At 42.3% G+C, this 11,464-nt stretch overlaps 1 protein-coding gene across 1 annotated transcript; it reads left to right on the top strand.

Annotated features, from left to right (window-relative positions):
- The first annotated feature begins 1,966 nt into the window (after positions 1-1,966).
- On the top strand, positions 1,967-11,008 carry LOC115077441 (extracellular calcium-sensing receptor-like). The gene is made up of 6 exons (XM_029579732.1): positions 1,967-2,169; positions 3,078-3,369; positions 4,531-5,367; positions 6,023-6,250; positions 8,660-8,783; positions 10,095-11,008. Exons 1-6 carry the CDS (start codon positions 1,967-1,969, stop codon positions 11,006-11,008), a joined length of 2,598 nt encoding a protein of 865 aa, XP_029435592.1.
- Positions 11,009-11,464: the final 456 nt, after the last annotated feature.

Raw genomic sequence — 11,464 nt, forward strand, 5'->3', positions numbered from 1 at the left:
CCTATGAAATTCTTCATTCAGTTCATATCCAGCACCCTTCCCTTCTATGGGGCAATTTTGTAAGAGCCCACATAAGAAAGTTGGCAAACATGTGCATAGATTACAACAATTTTTGAAGCGCATTTACACATGTATGTTAACTTTGAGCATTATCCCACCAAGACTACCCACAAAGGATTACACCTGCTAACGTGTGCACTGGAAATTTTGGGGAAGATTTATACACGTACTTTTCAAAATCCAAGAGTGTTATAGTAACTTTCAAAGGGGCACGGACGAACATTGACGCGTGAGGGTTGATGCACGCCCAGGGATGCGGTGATTTTATAACATGCATGCATTTATGCATACATTATAAAAAAAACAACCTCAGTTGCACACACATGTGCGTCTAATTTTACTAATAGGTGCGTCCAACTACGCAAACCGGGTTTCTGCTGCGTAAGTCAGGGAATTTTATAACCGGCTCGCGCCCATGCCCTGACCGGTTTCACCGATTCTTCCACCAGTTCGTCCAGTGTTCAGCTAGTCCCTCCAACCCCCCCCCCCCCCCCCCCGGATTTAATAGCCTGTGCTGGAATCTTATTTCTATAAAGTAGGGTACCAATACTGGGGAGGCTGAGTCTGAAATATCTGTACTCCTAAGTTCCTGTGGCCTTTTGGATGGCATTCCCCCTCAATCCCCAACCTGCTGCACTATCCCGGCTGACATGTGAAGTGCGTAGCCTGCCAGACAGAGCCAGCTACACGAGTGCCTGTGTTTCTGCTAGGACTTCCATTTATTACTGTCCTTGCAGCCTGCCACACAGACTCAGCGGCTAATTAATTCCGTCATTGCAGTCAATTATATCATCATAGCTAGCCAGGCTGATCTGGTTGTGTGGTTGCTGCAGCCTCAATACTTGTTATTGAATCATTCAAGTAGGGCAGTTTAAACATTTTTGTTGGAATCCAGTGCAAGGCATAAATCCTAATTATTAATAGTGTTTTTATCAGCAATTAAGAATTCTGCACATCCCCTTCACCTCGGCTTTGCAATTTTCAGCCGTAATCAATGGAAATTAGCAATGAATAATGACTCTCTTCCTCCTCCGATGGGATCTGGAAGAAATGAGAGACAATCACAGGATAATTCTCTCCGGAGGGAGATCTCTCCCTGTCAGAGGGTGGGGAGGAACGAGTATAAATGCAGGCAGGATCCGGGGGAGGTCACCACTGTGGTGATACGTCAGGACCTGGGGAGTCACCGGGAAGAGTCTGACAGTCCGAACACTACAAGGATACGGCCAGGGAATATAGATTTCAGGTATTATAACAAGATCTCCCTTTTTTTTCCTGGTTCTTGTGTGTGTATTTTTCTAGTATTACTTTTTTTTTTTTGTCTTCCATACCATTTGCAGTCCTGTGTGCGTGCACATAATTAGGGCCAGAAGGATGACAGATCTGTAACATAGGTGTTGTTGGTTGCAGTCCCAAAGCTGAGCTTTCTCCTGTTCATTAGCACATGCCCATGAGGGCAGGCTTCAGGGCACAAGAGGTCAATAAACAACAGCAAGAAGGAGGGAATTAAAAGGGAGAGCGAGGAAAAGAGTCAAAGAGCAAAAAGCCAGAAAGCAAACAACAGTGAGAGAGACACACACAGAGGGACCAAGAAATGCTGTACACCTTTATGTGTGAGATTTTCATTTTACATGCCCTTTGTTATATTTTAGCTAGAGGGAGAAAAGCAGAATTTCTTTGGGGGGAAGGAGGAAAAAAGTAAATGTACTTTTGCTCTGGTCATTGCTTGTTGGGCACAATCCTCCCGGGACCAGTCCTTAAATCCATCTGCTGAGCTGACCTGTCAGTGCACATCGGAAGACCGTGGCTTAGAACTTTTCGTTTGTGCTACCGAACTCATATGATTGTCTCAAATGTTTCCGCTGATTATTATTTCCTCAGCCCTCTCCGCGTGCCAGTCTGTACCATGGCTCTTCTGGGCTTGATGGTTCTGCTGGCGATGCCCTCTCCCCTCTGCAGCTCTCTGTCCCGGAGCTGCACCCTCCAGAGCCAGAAGGAAGTGGGCTTCGTGCAAGACGGGGACATCCTGATTGGGGGAATAATTCCCGTGCACATCGACTGGCTGAGACCAGAAAACCAGGTCCCAGGACAGGCCAGTCTCTGCAATATGTAAGATGTCACCTCTTTACTTATTTATTGGTTAGATTTGATACACTGCCTAACATAATCTGTGAGCAGTGTATAATTCATTTTCATCTTAAGTCTCTCAAAATATTCTAAAAGTCTCTTGTGCAAGAATGTCCCCAGCAGATTTTCCCCATGTGTGTGTGTGTGTGTGCCTTTCTCTCTGTTCTGTGATTACTTTGCAGGTGCTGCCATGTTTTGTGTCTCTGACAGTGCGTGTCTGCTCTGTGATGTCCCAGCTCACACCTGCCTTAGTTTCCGTATGAAACACCACCTTCATTGACCACCTTAGCTGCTCGTCTGTGTCATATGAGCCTCACATAGCCTTTGTCTTTTCCTTACACTGCATCATCATGACAGGCACTGGGCCTGGTCCACCGTCTGATGATGTCATAATCACGAGCCCAGCTTCACCTGCAGGAGTCAGCCTGACCATTCTATAGGTTAGGATCCAGGTTTCTACCAGATTATTGCTGGGCAAACCCCTTTTCATGGTGCTTAAGTTTTGAATGAGCAAGCAGTTTTTTTTTAAGAAGACTGGGAAAACCTGTTCCATGAAAAAAAAAAATTAACAGCTTATCCTTAAAATATGCAATTTTCTGATACCTAAGCAGCTCATTCATTAATTTTTCTTACCAAGAATTAGTAAACAATCCAAACAACCTATCAAGGATATGTTCTTAGAGAACGGGATCAGATGTCATAAAAATTCAAATCAAAAACCCGAATGCAATATGCTAGAATTAAAACAAAAACCATAACCTGAACCCTAAGCTGATAAACATATGCCATAGAACAGCAACACATAAGCTTGAGGTAGCCACAGTTGATCAGAAAATGACCCCCATAGTAGTGACACACCTGCTGAGTTAGGAATTCTATTTGTTCCTCAGACTAAACACCAAGGCATACGGCTGGGTGCAAGCCATGGTGTTCTCCATCAATGAAATCAACCGAGACCAAACCCTCCTCCCCAACATCAGCCTGGGCTTCCAGATCTACGACACCTGCTACTCGTTCACAAGATCCCTGGAGGGCACCGCGTGGATGCTGACAGGGCAGGAGAGGCATGTCTTGAACTACTGCTGTCAGAGCCAGTCATCGCTGGCGGCCATCATTGGGGAATGCACATCGACCTCCTCCATTTCTATGGCGAGGGTCCTAGGACTTTACAGGCTCCCGCAGGTAAGACACGGCCTTCTTATCCATAATATCCTCATTTATCAGTGGAGATAGATGGCACAGTAATAATGTGAGGCATGAAGATAAAGACTCAAGCAAGCACTTATAGACTAGCGAAACAGTAAGACAAAATATCCACTTGGCCTAATCCTCAAGGAGAGCGTTGACAAAAAATACAGAACAGATAACATATAACCTGCTTGAGAATAAAACTGACTGAGGTGGAATTTTTAGGCATTTTAGTTTTATGTATTTTTATTCCTAATGCAGGCATTGTATACTGAAACATGGCTATGACAGGTTTTTAGATCAATTTTTTTTTATGTTATTTATACCAATTTTTAGATTATTTTTTCACTAGCATTAAAAGCTCATACAAGGACAGGGAAATACTGTGAAGTGTAGGAAGTGCGTAATTGAGATATGTGGTAATAGATTTATATTTTACATTTACATTTATTAAAATTTTTGAATCGCCCAACACAATAAAGGCCTAGGCGATGAACATAAAATACATACATAATTATATAAACATAATACAACAAAACGACAGTTAAAACAAAGAGCGTGTAGTCTGACCTCAGGTGTACTGTGTGGTAGTAGACAGAGAATTGGATGATTCAGAGAGAGAGAGAGGAGCTGAGCTGGAGAGTACAGCTAGAGAAAGGGGTAGAACTCAATTTCCAGAGAGAGAGAGAGAGTAGAGGGAGAGAGAGGGACAGAGTTGAATTTCCATACAAGGGGTGGAGCTGGAGAGTGGGGTGGAGCTGGAGAATACAGGGACGGAAGGGGTGGAACTCAATTTTCATACCAGCAATGCAGGTGTGGGTCAATTTTACTCTTTATTATAGTTACAATTTCATTTGTTCTATTGATGATGAATTGTCTTTTTATTGTTCAGTTTTAGTGATTGAATTTTTTTTAGTTCATTAGGAATTACCTTGTACATCTTATAGTCCTTCTTCATTCACTACTGCTTTTGTTTTTTTATGGAGAGTTTACCTCTGGGTTTTTTTGGACCATAGTCTGACCTAGTATGGCATTCCTTGTGTTCTTATATAATATAATAATAATAATAATAATAAACAAAATGTACATTTGGAAAATTCCCAGGTTCCTGTATCTGACCATTCCTTCTCTATTCTGAACCCTCTGCTCTTTCAGCTAAGTTATTTCTCTACGAGTCCTATGTTGAGTGATAAGTTCCAGTTTCCATCCTTTCTCCGGATGCTTCCTAGTGATAACGTCCAAGCCCTAGGACTTGCTCAAATGGTGGCCCACTTTGGCTGGACATGGGTAGGGCTGCTGTCCAGCACAGGTGACTACGGTACTCTAGGATCCCAACTCTTGAAGGCAGAACTCTTCAAACTGGGCATCTGTGTTGCCTTTCATGAAACATTCCCTATGGTTTCTCCAGTCATGAAAATCAAGCTTATCATGGAGGTGATTAAAGAATCATCAGCCAATGTCATACTAGTTTATTCTTCATATTCTTATTTCATGCCAGTGATAGAGGAACTATCTAGAGCAAACATTACAGGCAAGGTGTGGATCACTTCTGATGACTGGTCAAGTGCCTTCCACCTCTTAAAGAGAGAATACACTTATCTCTTGAGTGGAGCCCTTGGGTTTGCAGTTCATGAAGGCGAGATGCCGGGGTTCAAGGAGTTCCTTCTCAAGCGTCATCCTTCCAACTCTCCAAGAGACATATTTATCAAACCATTATGGAAGGAGATCTTCAGATGCCACTGGCCTGACTCTGAGGACAATTTGACCACCTTGGATATCAAAACACCCAAGATCATGTGTACCGGAGCTGAAAAGTTGGAAGAGTTCCTAAGAAAAAATCCACGTGAGTTTGACACAAGCATCAGCTATAATATCTATAATGCTGCTTACTCTGTAGCACACGCCCTGTGGGATATGCACTCCTGTGTGCCGGGGGAAGGGCCGTTTACTAACAGCGCATGTGCCAACATCTGGAATTTCAAACCATGGCAGGTGAGAAGAAATAGTAAGTTTTATGTCAGAACTTTGACATGAATTTTAAAAAATGCTCAGTTCCTAAACTAGGTGCCTAAATATCAATCCCTAAATTTAAGTGGATTTCTAGCTGAATTTAAACACCTATGTTTTCAACTGAAAATTCACCAACATTTAAAGTCCTTAAATTTAGGGCTTCATTTGATTTACCTAGATTTAAGTACCTATTTTAGGTGGCTTATGCTGAAAATCAGTACTAAGTGGCTAACTGTTTTTCTTTACCCTAATTCTGCTCTGTAACCACCACTTTTTACAGACCTAAATTTAGGCGTTCAGCCCTACACAGTTTGCAAAGTTTCCAATCTGGGAGCCTTATTTTCTAAGTTAGATGTCTAATTCTATACACTTTGAAAATTGACTCATAAATGCCCAAGCAAATATGCAAATGATATTTTTCAGTCATTCTATTTTCTGAGCCCTTGAGTTGGTGGGACAATTAAATAACAAGGCTATGACCATTCACCGTGAACAAAAAAATATTTCCATTTCCAATGATGCAGGCCCAAGGTCTTTTAGGATAATCAAATTTACTATGTTGGCATTAACAAAACTAATAATTGTTTCATTGCATGTCTAGACCTTGACAATGGCATGTAATGCCTTTTCTCCCCAGCTCCTGCACTACATAAAGAAGGTGTGCTTCAAGAACAAGATGGGGGAAGAGATATATTTTGACAACAAAGGCAATCCACCTGCTGTGTTTGACATCATCAACTGGCACCTGCAGGCGGATGGCACTATCCAGGATGTGAAGGTGGGAAGCTTTGACTCCAGGGCGCCCGGAGGGCAGGAGCTGTCCATTGACATCAGCGCCATCCGATGGCATACACGACATTTAGAGGTACAGCACAAGAAGAAGTAGGAATTTTCATAGAATCTTCTATGAGGGCCCAGAGATAACAATCAAAATGCTTTCAATATTATCCCCATTTTGAGAAGATCATGCAGCCTTTCTACCCAGCTCTCTTCAAACCTTTCTTATTGCTTGACTCAAGTGTGCACCACCCAATATTTTTTTCTCTTGCCCAGAAGCCAATAATACTTGAACAGGTATCCCTTTGCTAAGTCTTCATGGTTTGGTGTTGAGCAAGTTACTTAACATCCCTTCTTTGCTGGTATTCCCTTCACCTGGAGCATGTACCAAGTGACCACTCCGGCATGTTTTCAACTTAAATGATATATTGCCCTCCAGCAAATGCAAGGGTTCTGAGCATTTACAGCATCAATCTTTCTTCTTTTGTGGTAAAAAATGAATTGAGGACAAGTTCGTAATTGTTGTAATCCCCCAAGGTTCTCAATGCGCCAAATCGACCATTAGTCCTAGCAATCTATTAGGAAGCACTGCAGGGTATTGGTTAGTATTGAAACCCAAGGCTGGCAACTTCGCCATCAACTCCCTTTCCCAGTGTGATCTGGCTCAAACAATCCCATTTGCTTCCCAATTGAGGCAGTGTGCACACAAATCTGTTTCATGCACATTCATTAGGGATATCCTGAAAATCCGACCTGTGTGCGACTCTTGAGGACTGGAGATGAAATAATACCACTGCTCTAAGGGGTAACTTTTCGATAGGGCACGTGGGGTTGTTTTAAGCTCACAGCAAAACAAATATTGTTATTTTTCAAAGACAAGGTACACATGTTTGAATATTAGATTCTTATGCAGCTAAAAGTACACACATACCCATACAAGTGTCAAAATGATGCCTATAATACGCCTAAAATTCACACAACTGCTCAATCAATTTTTGAATCCATAAGTTCACTATATTATTCTTATTGTATCTATATGGTAGATTTGACAGGTCATCTCTACTACGTTAAATAGTTAAATTGTATATACATATTATATTATATTATATTTATTATTACCATGTTAAATTGACATCCGGTTTTATTGTTCCTTATGTTCTACAGTTCTATGTAAAGCCCCCATCCGCTGTTGGGCAGTTCATCATTTTATGTAAACCGGAGTGATTTGTAATTCCCACAAGAACTTCGGTATATAAAAATTAAAAATAAATAAATAAATAAATAAATAAATTCAGTGTGCTCATGTAGTTTCTAGCAGTTAGCAAATGTAGCTTCCAAAATACCTCCCAGAACACTTCTTTTCTATGATAAGCACGGCTTACTTCTACATGCCTAAAAATCCACTTACACAGGGACCAATGCAATAAAGTGCACAGGTTGAATGCACATTTTGGACGTGCTAGAGTAACACTCGATGCACTAAGGGGATTAGTGTGTCCAAAATACGTGTCCAAACAAGCATGTAGCTAATAGTGGTCATCACACGTAAAGTTCCATGTAGATGAGTCTATTAGGTATTACCCTGCAATGCAGGAAATCGCCGGTCGCCCAACGTGCCCTTTTTCACTTGGCAAACTTAACGCCGGGGCTGGTGTTAAGTCATACGGTGAGTCAAAGGCACATGAAAAAAACTAAAAATACTGCTCTATGTGGTTCATCTTAATTACTATCCTTGTGAAACTAAGATCTAATGCAAGCAGTGATTAAAATTTAAGGAAAAACGGTAAGGGCTCGATTAAAAAAAAAAAAAATTCTGGCAGCACAATATACACGCACAATCCACATGCTCCAGGCCGATTTTACCATGTGAATATTGTGCATGTAAATTATCTGCGGCGGGATAAAACAGACGCTTGTATTGAGCGCCCATTTTCCTTATGGGTGCACAGCCACGTCTCCTGGCGTCGGGCGCCCAGGAGAGGTGGATGTGCACGTGTTAGGAAAACGGGCACTCAATATGAGTGCCCGCTTTACCGCACGTGATATTGCATTGGGCCCCTCAGACTTTGGCAGGATAATATTATTTTTGCTCACAGAAAAGGCACGTCTTGAAAAATGCAAGCCTAAGTGACTAAAGGACTGCTATGCTTTTCTCCTTGGTTGTCTTCTTCTGTTTTCTCTGTTCTAAGCCTTATCAATGAGCAAAACCAAGGCCAATCTCCTTCTTACTCTTGTCTGGTCCATTGATGACAAGAGCATCAGTGATGTATGTTACCATTCCCATTAGCATCAGAATATGGAACTTACACCTGCCCTGGTGCCCATAGCTGAGGCTTAACAAAACGTGTACCTGCACCTACTCTTGTTCACAAATGCTCGATCACCATCCTATAAACTTAATGTCCTCTTTCACATCATCCCCTTCGATAAATTAACATTTACGATATGTATAGGTCTATAAGAGATTTCCTTCTCTCAAGTTTTGCCCCCTCCTTAGGTACCACGCTCCGTGTGCAGTGAGAACTGCTCTCCCGGTTACAGGAAGGCGACTCAGGAGGGACGGCCCCTCTGCTGCTTCGACTGCCTCCCATGTGCCGAAGGGGAGATTTCCAACACAACAGGTACAGAGCATATATGACCTGGTTCATATGCGGCTACTTCTAATGTACTGTAAAATGCTTAGGGGTGAATTTTTTATACACAACGAAGGTGGGTAATAAATCCAAATTAAAAAAAAATAAACATAGGGCAGAGTATTTATTGGATTTATGACTGCACCTTGCAAAGATTAATAACCAGCTACTTTCTGCCCACAAGACATTACAAATGGATCTGTGACCTGTTGGTTCAAAATTCGACTCCCTAGATTTACAGCGATTGGGTTACCCAGCTAATGATTCCTTCCTGTCCGAAAAATCAAAAGGGAGGCAGAGAATTCCCAGTCACCTCTCTCTCCTTTTCTGGACAGCAGGGATGAGGCAGAGGATTGTCTGGCATGGGATTTTTCTTTTCTTTCTTTCTTTCTTTCTTTATTTTTTATTACAGTCAGGAGACCCAGAGGCAAGGCAGTGGCCGGCTGGGATAATTTTATATAGATATAGATATTTTCACTGTGGGGGACATTGGGAGGGAGGGAGGGAAGGTAGTCATGGGGACAAGCTTTTAATGTCTTTACAGTAAAATGAGAGGGAAGGCATGCCAGACTTTTTTTTTTTTTCAAAATTACACTTAGGAGGGAGGGTGGCTGGACAGATTTAGGCCTGCTGTTGCAGCACCCAGTTTTGGACTGCCAAATTAGGTGGCAAGCGCTGACATTCTACCCTACCCTAACCCCGCCTCCCAGCCCACCCAGAATGTGACTGCCTAAATTTAGCCACTTAGTGAGATTTAGAGGGGTACATTTAGTTGCGCTAGCCCAATCGGTTTTCAAAGTCTATGACCTAGCTGGCTAAGTTCTTACTTAGCCGGCTAGCTCCATTTGGATTGAAGATGCCACCACCCAGCTAAAAATTCAGCACGGATATTTTCAAGTTCCTGCAGAAATCCCAGGAATGAACCTTTTAATCATCGGGTTTCCGAGCATTATTTGCTACCACTAAGTGAAGTGAGCAAGTTCTTCTACGTTATCTTAACTTCCTGTAGCAAGCAAGGCTGCAACCCATTATTGCTTCACCTGATCACATTACTGATGTCTTCATTACAATCTGCAATTTACAAAAGAGTTTTTTTAAATATCAGTACATTCCAGGTCTCTAGGACAGAGAATTGATGGAACAGAGAGATAAGAACATTATGTATAACTCTGACAAGGTACTTCTGTTACCAGTAAGGCGATATCAGCTGCTGATTTACTGGAAAGTACCTTCTCATTATCAGGGCAGGGAGAAGTTTTCTCACCAATAATCATAAATGTCCAATTTTATGATTTCTAGATTCCAACATCTGTTGGCAGTGTGCAAGTGATCAATGGCCCAATGAAAGAAGAAGTGAATGCATGCCTAAAAGAATAGAATTCCTCTCCTATCATGATACTTTGGGCATCATCTTGGCTATTGTTGCCATTGCCTGCTCCATTATCACGGCTGCTATATTATTCATCTTCATCAAATATCAAGATACCCCCATTGCCAAAGCCAATAACCGGGAGCTCTCCTTCCTTCTCCTGGGTGCCCTGGTGCTGACATTTCTCTGCTCTCTGCTCTTCATTGGGGATCCTCAGCCATTGACTTGCTTGTTTCGCCAACCTGCCTTTGGTATCATTTTCGTCCTCTGTGTCTCTTGTGTGCTGGCCAAGACCATCATGGTGGTCATTGCCTTCAAAGCCACCAAACCCAACAGTAATTTGAGGGGGTGGCTGGGACCGAGGGTACCCATTTTGACTGTTTCTGCTTCCCTATTTCTTCAGATCCTCATCTGTACCACTTGGCTGCTGCTCTGCCCTCCCTTCCCAGAGAAGAACATGAAACTGAAGACAGGCATTATCATATGGCAGTGCAATGAATGCTCAGATGTTGCCCTCTGGTGCATGCTGGGATACATGGGACTCTTGGCATGTGCCAGCTTCCTGGTGGCCTTCCTTGCACGTAAATTGCCTGACAGCTTCAATGAGGCCAAATGGATCACATTTAGCATGCTCGTGTTCCTGAGTGTCTGGTTGTCCTTTGTTCCAGCCTATTTGAGCACCCAGGGGAAGGACATGGTCGCTGTGGAGGTCTTTGGGATCATCTCTTCCAGTGCAGGGATTCTCATTTGCATTTTTTTCCCCAAGTGTTACATCATGTTGCTGAGACCTGAATTGAACACCCGGGAGCAGCTCTTAGGGAATGGGACAAGGCACAAAAAGTAGATGAAAAGGCTAAAGGTAGAAATCATACTCATCCATATTGCCTGATATTCCAGTTCCAGGAGCCCCGGAGATCATGGAGAAAAGCTGAAGCTTTGTATTTTGTAATATTTGGACCACCAAAAGAAGACGATGCAGTAGAAAAGTTTTCAGGACAACACAGGTCCCTTCTTAAGATGTGAATCACTCATTGTTTGCAAATCATATTACTGCTTTTATGATGTAAACAATACGGATGTGAATTCATTTAAAATGAAATAGACAATTGCAATGAAATTGTATATTTCGTCTCATTTCGGAAGGCTAGTGAAACGAAGACAATTGCCGAAATTTTAGAAAAATTGATATTTCGTGTTACTGTGCGGAAACAGAGTTACCGCGCAGTAATGGACTTACCGCACAGAAATTAAAGTACCTGCACAGTAACTTGAATTACTGAACAATTATGGGAGTTACAAT

The sequence above is a fragment of the Rhinatrema bivittatum genome, chromosome 16 (genome assembly GCF_901001135.1).
Source record: "Rhinatrema bivittatum chromosome 16, aRhiBiv1.1, whole genome shotgun sequence".
Taxonomy (NCBI): domain Eukaryota; kingdom Metazoa; phylum Chordata; class Amphibia; order Gymnophiona; family Rhinatrematidae; genus Rhinatrema; species Rhinatrema bivittatum.

What these genes read in the sequence shown, in the direction of transcription:
- LOC115077441 (XM_029579732.1), top strand. Translation starts at nt 1,967, where the DNA reads ATGGCTCTTCTGGGCTTGATGGTTCTGCTGGCGATGCCCTCTCCCCTC. An exon ending in GACTTTACAGGCTCCCGCAG is followed by an intron (nt 3,370 to 4,530) that starts GTAAGACACGGC and finishes CTGCTCTTTCAG; the next exon opens with CTAAGTTATTTCTCTACGAG. An exon ending in GGAGATTTCCAACACAACAG is followed by an intron (nt 8,784 to 10,094) that starts GTACAGAGCATA and finishes TATGATTTCTAG; the next exon opens with ATTCCAACATCTGTTGGCAG.